The sequence below is a fragment of the Helicoverpa zea genome, chromosome 11 (genome assembly GCF_022581195.2).
Source record: "Helicoverpa zea isolate HzStark_Cry1AcR chromosome 11, ilHelZeax1.1, whole genome shotgun sequence".
In the NCBI taxonomy this organism is placed as follows: domain Eukaryota; kingdom Metazoa; phylum Arthropoda; class Insecta; order Lepidoptera; family Noctuidae; genus Helicoverpa; species Helicoverpa zea.
The window spans coordinates 929,316-945,910 of NC_061462.1; the positions used below are offsets into that span (position 1 = coordinate 929,316).

The following is a 16,595-nucleotide window of genomic DNA, read 5'->3' on the forward strand; positions in this document are numbered from 1 at the left end:
TAGTGATAAATTATGAAACGGAAAATTTTACACTATGCATTCCAAATTACTCGATTATCCGAAAAAAAATTCGCCTTTTATCGAATGAGCATAACTATATAGCTTAGCTACAAAACACGCGCGATCGACCATTCACTGTTAAATCTCGAAGCGAACTGAACTATCGGCTTGTCGGCCGACTAAAAAATCGTCATGTGTGCGCGTGTGGTAGGGAGCCAATACTGATTATACGGTCGGCCGATAGTTTGCCGACAGTTTAGTTTGAATGGAATCGGGAAGCCCATCAAACTTTTTTATCGGCCGATACCAAATCGTCATAGTGTGCGCACTTGCTTACATCTGCGTACTGATTAAGAGCCCGACCAAACTATCGGCCGATAAAAAGTCTGTGGTCTGCGGGGGCTCTTAGGCCCGCCGCTGATTGTAACTTTTTGTCACCGTGACTTTTTGTCACTGTCACCTGCTGTCACCCACGATGCGCTCACTGAATCTGTTCTTGGGTGCCGGCTGAGTGACAAAAAGTCACCAGTGAGTGGACTCCCATTGTAATGTACAGGGCGAGTGACAGTCACGTCACTCCGGCATTGTCTGCTGCTGCAACTATTTGTCACCGTATTGTCACGTCACCATAATGAGCGCACTCAGTATAGTTTTCATTGCACTTGACTAAATGACAAAAAGTCACGGTGACGAAAAGTTGCAATCAGCGGCTAGCCTTAGAGTACAAATGTAAAGATTCTGGGATGTTGTCACAAACAGTTTATCACAAGCACTATCAGGGATATTGCTTGTCTGAGCTCAGCTTTAAGATTAATTGAAAATGTGTAATCAAAACTGTTTAGTAATTATTGTCTCTATGTAATACACGGATAATATTGTACAGTTATCAATAATGACAATATTTTTACAGTATTATCAGTCTTCTTGTCTTGTTAATTGATGAGTGAGCACTTCGAAATTCTGTTGAGAATAATTTTCTTATTGATTTTAAGGACATAACCAATAATGAATTGATTTATTGTGGTATTAAATTGAAAGTTCTTAAAACTTTCATAATTCCAATATGCAAACTTGAATCTCAAATAATGAACCATGATGCTACGAGTTAAATTAATGAAGAAATATACTTCTCTATTTTGCATCATAAAATAATTGATCATATTTTACTATTTTGTGAATAAACAAATAGATGAGAAAGCTATATCTCAGTAGAAAGTAGTTTCAATGATGTAATGTCCCAACTTATTGTAAGTGTCAATCCTTCATGTCCCAAAATTATTATAAATAATGTGTTATACCTAAAATGTAAATATGTTCAATGTTTTAATTTAGTAATCTAACTAAATAAAACAACAATATCTATAAAAAGTCTTTATTATTTAAATAAATTCTATGTTCAGAAAACATTTCAAGGAAAATTACCTGCACATATAAAACAATTTTTACAGCTAATTTGAAGATGGCGCAAATAATCTTCACAATCAGCCAGTAACAAACTGGTGCTGCAGCCACCTAACTTTATGGGAACAAATAATTAAGTAGGGGCGACTTAAGCAGGTAATATTCTGTGAAATACCAAATTAATAATGATAAATTAGGGTTGCATTGTGCTCTGCATGAACAAAATATTGTTATTGAAATCTAATAACAAACGGGTACAAAACAAAATCTTTTTGAGTGAAATTATAAACAATCAGTACAGGACTGAAAATATCACAGATGCAAATAATTCACTCATAAAAATAACTAAAAGTGATTCTAAAGTCTGGTTAATGATACAATGCCATGATGGCAAGAGATTTGTTTACAATTTCGATTGTACAGCCAGCTTCAGTTTGAAGATAACGGATTATTGAAATAATCACTAAAAGTAATTTGTACCATCGAAAAAAAAACCAGCAGACAGTGTAGGTATATTCTAAGTCCAGTGTTGTTTCTGTGCTTGAATTTCCAGAATAAAGACCAAACCAGGCTGCACAATCGCAACGATAATATACTTAACACCTAAACTACTGGAACGATTGACTCTGTGCTTGACCTTGGTTACCTAAAACTGAAGGGTCCTCAAATATGGGCTGCTGTGGTTTAAACTGTTCAGCAGTGATCCTCGAGAACATTATACCTATGCCTTCTATTAATGCCAGTAGAATACCACCAACCAAAGCACTACCAGCCATTGCAGGAACACCTGAAATTATACAAAAGAGTTTTTACTTAACCTAATTAATTGATAATATGATGATTATGTTCCAAGCATCAATTACTGTGGCTAATGTTTCCCCTTGCTACTTGAGCATATAGTTTAATTATGATATAAAATAATCACCATTTCTAGCTGCAAGTATTCCGCCTGTGAGTGCTCCACTCATAATAGAATTCCAAGGGTCCTCCTTCTGTCTCAAATACACTAATGAGCAATCGATGGTTGAGAACATGCCTCCCCATACAGCAAAGTTACCACCTACAACAGGGGATCGTTCTTTCAAGGCAGCCAAACTTCCAAGCTGAAAACATCAGAATCTTGTTAAGACCAGTTAGACAGACAACGTGCATCAGTTTTACTACATAATATTGCTTATTGGGCTGATAATGTGTAGATGCACTATATGACATGTCATTAAGACGAAAGAAAAAGAACTACATAATAAGCCCAAGAGAATGAATATGATGTGATGAACTACAGTCTTATAACATCTATGATGCAATTTACTAGGCACATTAAAAACTAACAGAAATAGAGCTTATGGTACCTACAATCATATTTTTAAACAGAAAAAGCTCCAGACCATATACACTTCCATACTAAAATTGACTCGAATGGCTAATCATTCATTAAAAACAAATACGTACCATTTTTCTACTGAACCCCACTGGGGCATTCCTGAAACCCTTTATAGAATGGAATATGCCACCACCTATGGCCCCCATGATAAACGCACCGCCAGAATCATCAAGGATACGCCAGGGGCACGGTTCTCTCGTGTATTCATCCATGACTTGTGTTTATTGATTTATCGGTCCTGGAATGAAAATGTTAGGTAAGAAAGATAACCTACAAATCGGGTCTAAAATCACACTTATCACATATATTAATTTACGCACTGGTTAGATGTTATGTTTTGTGTTTTATTTACACTTAAATACACAATTTCTAAGTAATTTTAGGAGTCTAAATATATTCTAGACAATTTGTCACGATTGTTGCACCATGGTTCTCGCTCACGTTCTTTCTTATGTATCTTTTTTTTTAATCCTACAAGGACATCATTTTCCAACTCTAATTTGACTATGAAATAAAATCGACTAAATAAAACTAGTCCACCTCTACCACGGCTTTTTGTGTGTCGTGTCCGTCGTGTCGATGTCAATTTGACGTCAGTCAATGTTATTTGAAGGCTCGTAGCTCTCATTGTTTATATTGTAAAAATCTGTAAAATAAATCTATTTAACTGTTTTTGTTTACATAAAAATTAATTTTAACTACCTCGCAACATAGTTCATCGATCCAGGACAATGACTATCTACAATTTGTATATTTTTGACCGATATGGCACGCTGTTATATTACGGAGAATGGAATAGGACAAAACAATCGGGAATGTCTAGAGAGGAGGTATGTCGCATTTTTCAAGCAATTCATTGAATATTATAACTCCTTGAAAGTCAGAAATCCAAAGTAATTTGCCTATTCCTATCCTAACTTTCATCCTGATAATATTTACCATAGTACCTACAAATTATTATTGTTACACTTCACATCAGTTAAGATTTTATTTAATTAATTTTCAGGAGGGCAAATTGATGTATGGGATGCTGTTCTCAATAAAATCATTTGTTGCCAAAATATCTCCACTGGATCCAAAAGAAGGATTCATGAATTATAAAACCTCAAAGTATACGCTGCACTGTCTTGAAACTCCATCCGGCTTAAAATTTGTTATGAACACAGATAATCAAGCACAAGGAGTCAGAGAGCTACTGAAAAAGATATATGGTGAAATCTACGTCAAGTATGCTGTAAGGAATCCTCTTTGCGGCATTGGGGAACCTATCACAAGTGAACTATTTAAAAATAAACTAGATGCTTTTGTGAAACAAACTCCCATACATGTTAGAGCATCATAATAAACTTTTCTATTTATTATTATTTTAATTTAAATATAATATTGTAAATGATTATAGCTGGTGTTGTAGGAATTATTAAATATCTTAATCAAATGTACTGATTACTAGAAAACTTTATTAAATACTTATACTGGAAACACCAAGATTTCATAAAATGTTCATATTATTAACATCAAAATAAACAATGTGCAAGTTATTATTCATTAATGGTCAATTCAAATGCTTAAATAAAATAATGCAATAAAATAAATTATAATTTAGTTTTTAAGTTATAGCTGTTATGTGTTAAAAAAAATACAACTACAACCTATAAAATAAAAAGTTTAAAGAATTATTTTTTTCAATATCATTTTGATTACATCAACAAGTATTTTCTTACCCACTTTCCCCTGTGTAACAATGCAATGGTTTGTATCAAAATGTAAATAAAGATTTGATGAATTTTATGATGGATTACCTATCTAGATAAATATTTAAACTGAAAGAAAAAGCATAAAAAAATTCTTCCCCAGCGCTGTCGACTGGGAGTAGGAGGCTGGCAGCATTACCTCGTTTGCACCCGATTGTTTTAACCCCAAACGGTTCGAAAATATCGTTTCCGACAAGGCCACTATATTTCCGCCAAAAATTACTTTTATTTAAGATCATGAATTATTGATGAACTCATGGGTCACACCACACGGGTTGATCGATCATAAGATAAAACAACACTTAGCGCGATCGATTCGTGGCTGGGTGAGTTCCTCAGTATTTCGGATGGGCGAGGGCACGTTAAATTGGTGAGGTTACGGTTATTATTTGAACATCTTTTTGTTATTTTTTTTATTGGCAAGTATGTTGCATGGGCATAGAGATTTATTATCTCTATGAATCTGACAATGGCGTAATGACATAATATTATTATGTCAACTAATCAGAGACGCGAATCGAACGGCGAATCGCGAATGCAAACAAAACAAACGGTTTTATTTTTGCTTGCCGCCTTACATTTGGCTCTAAACGGTTGAATAGGTTATTGGTCGTGCAAATTATATAATGGCTCCTGATGGTTCTAAGGTGAAATGTTTTGTTTGCTGTGATGAGTGAGACGGACGACACCGATGTTCTCCTGCTGATACCACCTAACTTCTTCTTGGTGCAAAGCTCTGGCTCCGAGGATTCCTTGTTAGAATCTTCTAGAACTGTCGTTCATAAACCCACATCTTGCACTGCGCAAGTACTCGGAAAATTGGTAAACCAAGTGCATACATTGGAATCGAGGTTAGAAAGTTTAGAGTTAAATAGTGATGCTTCCAGTCTCGGTACTATAAGAAGGCCCAAAACGTGGGATACCTCTGACAGCATTGACAGTCGAAGTTTGGACCGCAAAAGTTTCACATTTCCCCGCCGACGTAGAAGGAAAGCTTCAAAGAAGCTGAGAAACCGTGATTTGTCTCTGACCAGCTTAGACTCAGCCAGCACACGAGACAAGACGATTCCACCTTTGAAATTAAATGAATTCGAGCATTTTCACATTAAACCCTCAGACATTATTAATGACTTACAAAGTATGGATGGTGAAATAAGCAGTATAGTATCAACCCCAAGTAAGAAGAATGATAAATTGCTTCTTCATGAAATAGATGAATTTCTTACAAAAGTTGAAAACTATGAGAGCCCCAACACAAAATACAAAGACCATGAGTCAGCAGTTAGTCCGGAAAATGTAATAAAGGCAACAGGAGATTACATAGCGCAGAAACTAGACTCAAACAGTAATCTGGAGGAGGTGAAGCTGCCTAGTGGCAGAGTTGTGTCTAGTAATGTTCTTGATAAATATATTTACTTAGTGAAAAACAACTCACCATCAACAAAAACAGATAAGCCTTACTGTTCACTTAGCTACAAGGGCAACAATGAAGAACCCGGCACCAGCCAAGTTGACAGCACATCCAAGGTGTCTTCAGAAACATCCAAACAGGAGACTAGAACTGCCAGTATGAGGAAGCTGAACTTTTCTGACAAGGATGTGCAGCCAACATCAACACCTAAAAGAGCACAATCAAGTTACTTGGATTCCTTCAGGCCTTCCTCAAATAAAATATATGATAGAGCATCAAAAGTGCTCGAGCAGTACAAGTCTCAGAGCTACAGCAGGAATACTCAGGGATCCATGACAGACAGCTACCTGTCGCCTAAGAAAGAAGAGTTCAAAATGCCACAAATGAGACCTTTTTGCCCTGACAATAAGGATGGGGCAAAGCTCAGCTCCATGCAGAATAAATACTTGGAGTCCATCGATACAGATTTGTTGAGCTTAAGCGAGCTGTGGGGGGAAAGGGGAGAGAGAGGCGAAAGAGTTGACAGTGTTAAGCTGGAAGAAGAAAGGCTTAAGAGAGAGGTAAGACAACCCAAAGATCATGTATAACTAACGTAGTCTAATTTCTATAAAAACCATAGTCTGTTCAGTTATTTAAGAAATTAACTCCCTAAAAATTGGAAAGTAAATAAAGTTTGTAATTGTGATATAATTTTGATCTCTGTTGAAGCTACCTTAGCAAATGGTCATTCTATTATTCATCTATGACTATGACTAATAATAGGCCCTTTTCCTCAGCACTGTGAGTCAATGATACAACAACTGCAAAAAAAGATTTTAGAACAACAACAGAAGTTAGCAGTAGCTGTAAAAGTGGACCGAGCCAAGGATGCAGCTATCGGTAAACTAAGAGAGGCCTGGCTGAAGCTGACAGGCAACTTGGACAAAGCGGAGGAGAGGCATCGTGGAGCTCTCGAGAAGATGGTCAGAGAAGTGGAGAACTTTAGGATGGTAGCTGATGATGCTCAAAAGGTATTTCAAATGTTTGCAGTTTCGTGATGTAGAATATTTAAGCTAGTTATTTTAAAGTCGATGTCTCTAGAAAACCTGTCCTTAAAGCCTGATGAAAAAGAAAAGATCCTTATTTTTTTAGACCTAAAACCTGAAATGTATAAATAAAAAAACCATAAGCAAAATGTTTGCAGTCCTCGAATCTGCAGACATCTAGGGCCATGTCAACGGTTTCTTTTGTTTTTCATTTTTCTTAAGAAAATAAATTCCACAACTAAAAAATGTTATATTAAAATCTTTCAGAAAACCAGCCACTTTGAAGCGGAGCTGTATAAAACTTTAGATCTTGCGCATGATTATCAAGAGAAGTGCAAACAACTGACCGCAGACAAAAAACAACTTGAAGAGACATCGCGTAACGTCACCGCTGAAAAGGATGATCTTATCGCCAAAAAAGATAAAGAAATTGAAATTCTGAAGGAAAACTGTGAAACAGTTATGAGATTAAACAAACAGTCTACGGATTGTGTTAAAAATTTGGAAGATGCTCTCGAAAAGGTTTGTGTACTTATTTATTGACTGAATGTTTTTTCCATTTTTTGAGAGAACTATTTAAATTCAATCAGAAAAAATATGCTACAGCTTTTGCGCATGTGGCTAATACCTACGCCTCAACTACGTCACCCTGTTCTAAAAATATTCTATTCGTAAAAAGTCAAATTGACAGTCTTCCCTCTATCTCTACTCAGTAAAATTGTTATTATTGGTTTAGCTGTGTTATTTTTTAGAACTCTTGACCTCATCACAAGAGTAAAATAAAATATCTTTTCAGGAAAAATCAAGACATAACGAGACCAATGCCAAAATTAGTGAATTGAACTGTAAGAGTCAGTCTATGCAGGATGCGATGTTACTCATTGAACAGGAGCGAGACTTGCTTAAAGACAAAGTGAATGAGGAAAGAGCAAGGAACAACCTTCTAGAAAGGCAGTTGGGAGATCAACAGAACCACGCCGCTGACCTCATGAAACGATGTGTAAGCTATACTTTTAATTCTGTTGTTCTTATATAGATAGTGAGGCAGCGTAACATTGTAAGACCTAATTCTGGCCGCCAAAAGAGCACTGTATGTGTAGTTTCTGAGATTTCGTGTGCTGTGAGTTATGTAAACTTTCGCTTTTACAACCGATTAGTTACCAGAATTATTTCATTAATATATTCACTTTAAAATATGTTAAACCAGGACAACTTGGAAGTGGAATTGAAGACAGTTCGTAAACACTTAGAGCTGCAGAAGTCGGAGTTGAAGTGCCACTATCAGAAGCAGCTGGAAGATGCCGTGCTGGGCAAGCTGCAGGAGTTCCAGCATCAGCTCGACGCCGCAGAGCGCGACATGGAGGCTGAAGCGAAAGCCAAGGAGAACATCCTCATTGATACTTACAATAAGCAGATCTCCAGGATTGAAGAACAGTGAGTTTTTCATCAGCTTCTTACTCATCTGCCTAGACTTTTCCCAACTATTTTGGAGTCGCCTTCCAGTCTAACTCGGTTATGAAAATATGGTCACCCATCCATTGACCGACCACGCCAAGCATTGCTTAACCTTATGATCGATCGATCTGCGAGGCTTTGTAGCCATCTATATTATAGAGCAAAGTATGGTTTCAGGCACAAACTAGAAGTGAACGTTTTGGAAGAGAAACAGCGAGAAGAGATCAAACTCTACAGGCTGCAGCTCGCACAAGCCAGCGAGAAGATCGGCTTGCTCGAGGTAACTCACATACAATATAATATGTACATTTAAATGAACTGCTAACGATTATATATAAAATCAAACAAAAAAACGTAATTTTCAATATAATACAAAAGCATTGTAATATGTATTATGTTTGACATCGTAAAAATGTAGTACATTTGAAGGGAGCGTATGAAGTAAGTACATAGGGGGAGTATACAACGTTATTTTTTGTTTGTGCGAAACCTGAATATAGTTTGTTCAGAATCAGTAACTGAATCGATTCCAATAGTTTTTACACCATGTTATATTTTTTCCCAAAATTATCTAAAAAACTTTGAATGTTGGACACCACAAATAGGTATTTATTCTCGCACAACGGCGGTCACGGCGAGTTCATAGCGGGCGCGAGCGCAGTGCTATCGCGTTGCGCGGCATGTGTGCGTTTTGTGCTGATTATGTATTATTACGGACAGGACAGGAAGAAATGGGTAGTCCATAAGGGAATATCTTTTAGGGAGAGTACATAGGAGTAATACATAAGGGAGTTAATAGGGAGAGTACATAAAATAAATCATAAAAAGAGGAAATAAGTGTAATGTTAATGTCACAAGCAAATAAAGGGTATAGGCCACTACGGTAGATCCGCCACTGACCATCTCAGGTCTGTTGTACTATAATATGTCCTGCGCAGTTGGCTAATCTCCTCACATGAGAACAGCCGCCGTAGTCGATAATCGGCTAGGACAGTGGTTCCCAAACTTATTTTGTCTACTGCCCACTTTGAAAATAAATATTTTTTTAGCGCCCCCCTTTTTTTAGGGTTCCGTACCCAAAGGGCAAAACGGGACCATATTATTTTCGCTCCTCTGTCCATCAGTCCGTCTGTCTCATGAACCGTGATAGTTAGAGAGTTGAAATTTTCACAGATGTTGTATTTCTGTTGCCGCTATAACAACAAATACCTACTGAAAACTAGAATAAAATAAATATTTTCGGGGGCTCCCATACAACAAACATGATTTTTTGCTAATTTTTGCTCTGGTATGGAACCCTTCGTGCGCGAGTCCGACTCGCACTTGGCCGGTTTTTCACCTATTTAAAAACCACTATAACTTCTTCGAAAGTGTGTCTGTTGCCTTTTAATTTGTTTGTTTGTGTCTACTTTAATTACGAAACGGAGCGACCGATTGACATTGACATGATTTTAATTTTTTCTATATTCAATAAAATAGGACAGAACAAATACGCGGAGAGAAATATAGGACCGAGTTTGAGCAATCTTTTAATTCATATCAGTTGATGTTCACAAGTTGTTGTTGAGAGTCGAGAGCTCATTCAGTCGTTGTCTAAGAGGCCTCTAACTAAATCAAATTACAAATCACCCTCCAGGCCTCTACAAAACGCCCCCATTTTCTTTCTGGGTCTCTTACCGCCCCCCATGAGACCTGCAGCGCCCACAAGGGGGCGTTATCGCCCACTTTGGGAAAGACTGGGCTAGGAGGACATTCATCATTAGTATTGATAGAGTGCGTTGTGTGCAGAGCAAGCTGGAGTCGTTCCGGCGTCGGCGCGGAGCCCTGGCGGCGCAGCTGCACGGCGTCATGCAGGCGCAGTGGAGGCAGGCGCTGCGCCTGCTCACCAGCTCCGGCGCGCACTCCTGTAACTATACACACACAGTCTGACGCACAACACACTGCCACGATATTTCGACAATATACCACGACACTTAAACACAAAAAAGCGCTGTAAACCAGCGCTGTTGTCTCGTGCCTGCGTGCGCGAGACAGCATTTATGCTGAGCGCTGTCCCTTTCACGCACGAGTGACGCAATTGCAGCGTTTTTTCTTTTTATGTTCATTGTTTGTTTTGTCCCTTATTTATTTATTTGTTTCTTGCGTCATTTGTGTGTTTGAATTAAATGGATTTTCTTTCTTTCTTTCTTCTTTCAAAATATATTATGTATTAACCTAGAATACAAAAATATTTAAATATATGTAGTTTATCAGTTGTGTTAGCACACAACACAAGCTAATTAATAACTTACCATGGGGCTAACCGACCGTGTGTGAAAAAGCTGTCCCGATATTATAAAACATTCACAAATGTTCACTCAATACACAAAATGTTTTTACATTGAATTGAGTGCCGAAAGGAAAAGGGGGACAACGGTTGCATACTAAAATGCTATTGATTATCTTGACTGCTTACTCAAGGACTGATTTGCACAATTCTGTAGTCATGCACATCGGGTAAAAACTCAACTTTTGGGTGTAAAACAGTGAGGGTTTAAAGCTGACCTGATGATGGAGACGAGAGAGAGTTGAGGGAACTCCGCAACGGCATCTATTAACTACCTCGTGTTTGAGCTTATTATATTCGTATTGATGAGAAGTTTCCACTAATACCTATATCTACACCTAAAAGCAAAAAAAAACCTTCTAAAAGTTTTTTTTTAAATTAGCTTTTTTTTTAATAGTGTCATCACCGGTACCGGATTACGGCAAGGTGCCTCCGTTAACGTTGCCGGACCGAGGCCTGGTCCGGTCTGACGGACGGACGGACGTGCGGCCTGACGGACGCTCGGACGACAAGTTCAGTTTCGACGGTCTGACGGACACTGAGCTACAACAGTACGTTAAACTGGTAATTGAATTTTTTTTTTTTACTTTTTTTTGGTCGATGTTTTTCGAAGAGAACTTTTAAGTTTTAGAGTTGTATAAAAATTATTTGGAATGATTATTTTTTTGTTTGTATGTTTATCTCAAACACGCTGTATTGACAAAACAAAGTTAAATAGCTTGTACCTATATCAAAATAATAAATATATGAGAATAGCAATAAATAATAAATTCTATCAGAAAATAGATGAAACCGCTGGTAGAAGCTATTATGCATTTTTAACCGTCTTTAAAAAGGAGGTTCCCAGTTTTACCTATATGTATGTTTGTGCGCGATTATCTCCCTTTAGATTGGACCGATTTTGATGCGGTTTTAGGTATATTTTTGAAGTCAAATTTTTCGTAACTATTGAGTCGTTTATTCCAGCTTTTAACGAAGCAGCCTAATTTGGACGGTAGCGGCGAGGGTCTGGCAACGGACTTGCATCGCGAGCTCAGCGAGGAGCCCACCAGCGACCGACCGACCGACCCGCCCGACCCGCCCGACCACGACAAGCGCGACAAGCGACGCAACAAGCCGCCATGGAAGGCATAGCGAGTACAAGCTGCGGACTGCCAGCAATATCACGACATCTGCTGTACGATCACCAACAAAAATACATGATCTGTATCAAAATTACAATTAACCAATTTATAATTACACATTGTGCTACCAATTTAGAGTCAAACTGTAGGTCCAGGCTATAATTGAACATCTTTGGCAGTCGTACGGGTAGTCAGAAGCCAGCACGTCTGATAATCAGTCTTACCAATTGGTATTGGGTTATCCGGGTAACTGGATTGAGGAGGTCAGATAGGGCAGTCGCTCCTTGTAAAACACTGGTACTCGGGTACATCAGGTTAGACTGGAAGCCCACCCCAACTTAGTTGGGAAAAGACTCGAGGGATGATGAGCTACACATTGTGGAACCCAAAAATTCGAAAGTACAAAACGCTAAACAAAGCTTTTGTATTTGAGATTTCATTGTTTAGGTATCTATTTTGTAACTTTGACTATGTATTTTGTATTTATAGTTTTGTTCAAAAGATTTTGATGTTCCATTCCATGTTATTTTGTTCTGTTGTTGCGACAGTTATTTTGGGTGAGTTGCCCAATGTTAAAATAAAGTTAACTACATTAAAGTTTCCCTTACCCCCGCACTCAGAGACATTTAATGATTACTCAAGTCACTCCTTAGTGACGGATTGCCGAGGTGTTAGTGTTTAACTATTTTGTAATTTTGATTTGGTTAATGGTTTTCTTGCTAATCGTACATCAGCATTCGTGAAATATCTTTTCCCCTCTGAAGTAGAGAAATATATATTTGGGTGTTAATTGCAGCTTTTATTGAAGGTTTGTACATTAAGAAATATATTCTTTAAATAGAATTATAAATATGAGTTAATGAAATCCGATCCATATGTCTTAAAAAATATTTTTAGAAGTACTTAAAGCCGAGTTCATAGGTTTAGTTGAGTTCGTTAAACAAATAGAACTATGTTATGTTTGTTGGTCCACATTTATATAAATTACGGGGAATCAAATTAATAAAGTCATAAAGCGGGGTTTTTCACAGATAAGTTAATGGCCTAAACTGAAAGAATGAATTGTACAGAAGGTGCGTGATTTTATTGTAGTACAAAAATATTCACAGGGACTATGTATCTATTTATAAACCTAATTCAGTAAATATGTATTCAAATAACTATTGCTGAGATATATATGTTTTTCAATAAAATTTATATACCGTCGTATATTCGACATATAACTTCATTTTGTCTAGTTTCCACATGTCCATGACATACTAATTAATAATGTTTGTGTTCATAAAATATTGTCCTCCTTTATATCCGCCTATAAATTGCTGGTGTTGCCAGATTATGTTGTCAGTTCCCACCGACATACACTTTCTCAATATATACCTAAGTTTTCAGAATGCTCATAAGTTTTTGTATGTAGTTTTCTAAGATACTTAATATGTATGTTTATTATAAAAATATGTAAAGAATAAATTTGTTTCTAATTAACACTTTAAAGTAAGATATAGGTACCGTAAAATGAGGTTACTTTGCTCCGGTTTTTGCTCCAAAATTTAATATGTGTTACTCACGCAAAATACCTCTTTGATACGGCTTTTCAGAAAATTTTACATGACTCATTGATCCTTCTGGATCCAATATTTAAAATGACAAACATAATTATTTAATTTATTTATTTTATTTTTTTTTATTTAAAAGTGGAGCAATGTTACCCACCCTTTCGGAAACATTGCTCCTACATTTAACTTGTACTAAAACAGGCACATTTAAGAAACAGGGACAAAGTTAACAGCCTCAGCTGTTAAATTGCTCCAAAAATAAATAGCGATGCATCAACTTTTGAGTCTTTCTCGTCATACTGATGTAGTTTGAATGAAATAAAACTCAAAATAAACAACATAAGGAACATTTTTTATTTGTACTTTCAGATAAATCAGTCTTAGAATCATTTTCTCTTAAGTCTAATAAACTATCAAAACCACCAAAGGCTACATAAATCTCTAGAAACATGTAAACTTTTAGAAATAACATAAAAATAAGAATTTCTAACGCTAGACATTAGAAACGTGAAAAAAAAGAACTAAAAATACCTTCTAAAAAAACTTATGAGGATGAACAATCATATTTTTAATAATTATTGAGATCTTAGGTCCCCCAAATTTGATCGAGATCAGGAACAGTATAAAATTCACGTCGACCAATTTTCTTCGGTGCAGATATACATCCAAGAACTTCATTCCAAGTGTATTGGATCTCATCCTTTGGTTTTGGCCATTTCCAATATTTGAGAGACCTTTTCATTGAGGATATGTACGGTCCTTTATCATTGATTTTCGTGATGATGCCTGGGAAGACTTCCCCTTCGTATGTGAAAGCTACATATTCTCCTTCGGCCTTTATGAGTGGTTTAAATTTTTTTGTTTTAGAACTTTCCCTGGCATTGTCTACGGTTGTCTCTTCTTCTGACATTGTCTCCAGCATATCATTCATTGTTTCATCGTTTGAAGAGTCATGAAGAGATATTTCACTCTCGGCATATGTACTGTCGCTATGAATTCTTGTACGACGAGGTTCTGAAGTCGAGGCCTGGGCTTCCATTTCAAGACATGGCTCCTCGTTTTCTTTGTCCGCCAGTGAACTGTCTATCAGCTCCGTGACACTTCTTCCCGGAACTATGTTGAGTTTCGTTCGTCGTCTTTTCGGGTTAACGCCTCCAGTCCATTCCACTCTCTTGGCTTGAAGTGTTTCCAAAAAAGAATTTTCTGCCGCAGTCTTATCAACAGGTTTAGGCAATCTCTCTAATAAGGCATTTGCATTGGTCGGATAAATCCCACATTTCCTGAAACCGGATTTTAAGTTTTCTTTTCTATTTTCTTCTAAATCCGCAAGAAGTTTTTTAAGTAAGACTGGAAAACTGCTCTTTTGAACAGTTTTTTCCCGTATGCCTTGTTCGCACTGCTTCCATGTCGTTAGAATTTTCCGCCATGCAACTTTCATTGGATGAAAGAAGGCGACATCGAGTGGTTGCGTCAAGTGGGTGCTGTTCGGAGGAAGACACACGAACCGTATGTTATTTTCTTTGCAAGCTTTAAGAACATCTACCGAAATATGTGACGATAGATTGTCGCCTATGAGGACTTTAGGGCCTTCCTGTTTTTTGAGCTTTGGCAGTACAAGTGCGAAAAACCAGTCATTGAATATGTTCATGTCGAACCATCCGGAAGGACTACAATTGTAGCGAGTATTTTTCGGCCCATTTTCTGTCCAAGTATTCCATAGCTGCTTAGATTTATAGACGACGTATGGCGGAAGTAATTCTCCTTCAGCACTTCCAGCAAACATGATCGATGTAGAACTTTTGGATGTATCTCTTATAATTTCGGGGTATTTGGTGCCTCTTCTCGTCAAAATCTTTTTTTGCCCAGGGTCATCACATAAATTCGTCTCATCGTAATTCCAAATATTTTCTGGTGGAACATCTTTTAACACCTCTGCTAAATTTTGAATATAATCTGAAAGAGTTTCCCGATCAGTGCCAGCTCTACTGCGCTTTATATTAGCAGCGAGGCGCTGTGACAATTCAGCATTTCTTTTCAAAAAACTCGACACCCATTCCAAGCCTGGGCAGTTGTTTTTAAACTTGGGAACTCTTCTCCCAATCTTGTCCAGATAAGATTGTATTACAATACGCAAATCGAAACTTGTAAGAGGAAAACCATGCTCGCTCAATTTTTGTATGCACGATACGAAAATTTTTTCTTCTTCCTCCGTGAATGTTGTAGGTGCTCCAGGCGGCCTTGGTGTTTCGTTGCGTCGTAAGAGCCTAATTTGGTTTATAATAGTCCTTCGTGGAATCCTATATATTTCACTAGCCTTCCTTTGCGTTAATTCTTTATTTTCTATTGCTGCTAGACAATCTCGAAGAGCCTCTTGTGAATAATTTTTATAATTTCTTTTAGGCATTTTCCTTACATAATTCCGAGGCATTTTCCTATAAAAAAAAAAAAACTATTTGAATTTAGTATGAGCTATGTGACAGTTACTATTAGCAAGTATTCAAACGCAATTTCAATTGTAACTTTGCTCCAGGAGCAAAATATCCCCAAACATGGCGCAAAGTAGGCACAAGAAAGTAAAAGAGGTTAGAAATCCAAATTAATGCACATATTTTCTAAATATTAGTTGAAATTGTTAGCTAATTACATACCTACTTACATTAAACTCTCCTTACCTCAAATATCTGAGTATATTCGTCGATGAAGGTGGATTTTGCAGACTATTTTTTTTTTAAGAATCGCTCGTCTGTTGTTAATGGCTGCTAACGAAGAAAAGAAATGTCAAAAACCGGAAGTGCTTATTCAGTGTTGCCAATCTTATAAAACATATATCGGACGCGTTCAAAAATTTTTAAACATCTCCGTATATTAAGAGATTTAATCGAAATAATCTTTTTTTAAATTTGGAGCATATTTACCTTCATGGAGCAAAGTAGCCTCATTTTACGGTATCATAATTTTATAACCAATATTGTTATGATGTTACAACATTCCCGATGGCACTCCATATTTTAAATGTTGATAAAATAAATTATACTTTTTTAAATAATTGTTTTATTTTCCATACACACATCTGAAAATTTCACTTTATTATTCGGAGTTACTTGTAATTCTTTGTATATCTGGATACCGATCTATCAGTGCCCTTGGGCCTTTCGTTTAGCTCCTTGG

The 16,595-nt window shown here is 36.9% G+C and overlaps 4 protein-coding genes across 4 annotated transcripts; 2 read left to right on the plus strand and 2 right to left on the minus strand.

The window, feature by feature from the left end:
• Window positions 1-1,358: 1,358 nt before the first annotated feature.
• Window positions 1,359-3,353, minus strand: LOC124634209 (mitochondrial import inner membrane translocase subunit Tim17-B). Its single transcript, XM_047169646.1, has 4 exons — window positions 3,103-3,353; window positions 2,851-3,020; window positions 2,327-2,504; window positions 1,359-2,188 (listed from the first exon to the last, which is right to left on the minus strand). The coding sequence occupies exons 2-4, from the start codon at window positions 2,992-2,994 to the stop codon at window positions 2,010-2,012; spliced, it is 501 nt and encodes a 166-aa protein (XP_047025602.1). The 5' UTR covers window positions 2,995-3,020; window positions 3,103-3,353; the 3' UTR covers window positions 1,359-2,009.
• A 19-nt stretch (window positions 3,354-3,372) lies between these two features.
• LOC124634210 (trafficking protein particle complex subunit 1) lies at window positions 3,373-4,143 on the plus strand. Its single transcript, XM_047169647.1, has 2 exons — window positions 3,373-3,612; window positions 3,789-4,143. Exons 1-2 carry the CDS (start codon window positions 3,514-3,516, stop codon window positions 4,122-4,124), a joined length of 435 nt encoding a protein of 144 aa, XP_047025603.1. The 5' UTR covers window positions 3,373-3,513; the 3' UTR covers window positions 4,125-4,143.
• A 685-nt stretch (window positions 4,144-4,828) lies between these two features.
• Window positions 4,829-16,470, plus strand: LOC124634206 (trichohyalin). Its single transcript, XM_047169639.1, has 9 exons — window positions 4,829-6,504; window positions 6,721-6,954; window positions 7,237-7,491; window positions 7,766-7,969; window positions 8,177-8,403; window positions 8,602-8,704; window positions 10,213-10,330; window positions 11,148-11,314; window positions 11,717-16,470. The coding sequence occupies exons 1-9, from the start codon at window positions 5,203-5,205 to the stop codon at window positions 11,882-11,884; spliced, it is 2,778 nt and encodes a 925-aa protein (XP_047025595.1). The 5' UTR covers window positions 4,829-5,202; the 3' UTR covers window positions 11,885-16,470.
• On the minus strand, window positions 14,014-15,831 carry LOC124634664 (MFS-type transporter clz9-like). The gene has a single exon (XM_047170326.1). It carries the CDS (start codon window positions 15,829-15,831, stop codon window positions 14,014-14,016), a length of 1,818 nt encoding a protein of 605 aa, XP_047026282.1.
• Window positions 16,471-16,595: the final 125 nt, after the last annotated feature.

Coding starts and splice junctions, on each gene's coding strand:
- LOC124634210 (XM_047169647.1), top strand. CDS start 3,514: ATGACTATCTACAATTTGTATATTTTTGACCGATATGGCACGCTGTTA. Junction 3,613..3,788: donor CGGGAATGTCTAGAGAGGAG/GTATGTCGCATT, acceptor ATTAATTTTCAG/GAGGGCAAATTGATGTATGG.
- LOC124634664 (XM_047170326.1), bottom strand. CDS start 15,831: ATGCCTAAAAGAAATTATAAAAATTATTCACAAGAGGCTCTTCGAGAT.
- LOC124634206 (XM_047169639.1), top strand. CDS start 5,203: ATGAGTGAGACGGACGACACCGATGTTCTCCTGCTGATACCACCTAAC. Junction 7,970..8,176: donor CTGACCTCATGAAACGATGT/GTAAGCTATACT, acceptor ATGTTAAACCAG/GACAACTTGGAAGTGGAATT. Junction 11,315..11,716: donor TACAACAGTACGTTAAACTG/GTAATTGAATTT, acceptor CGTTTATTCCAG/CTTTTAACGAAGCAGCCTAA.
- LOC124634209 (XM_047169646.1), bottom strand. CDS start 2,994: ATGGATGAATACACGAGAGAACCGTGCCCCTGGCGTATCCTTGATGAT. Junction 2,505..2,850: donor TGGGGTTCAGTAGAAAAATG/GTACGTATTTGT, acceptor TGATGTTTTCAG/CTTGGAAGTTTGGCTGCCTT. Junction 2,189..2,326: donor AATACTTGCAGCTAGAAATG/GTGATTATTTTA, acceptor GTATAATTTCAG/GTGTTCCTGCAATGGCTGGT.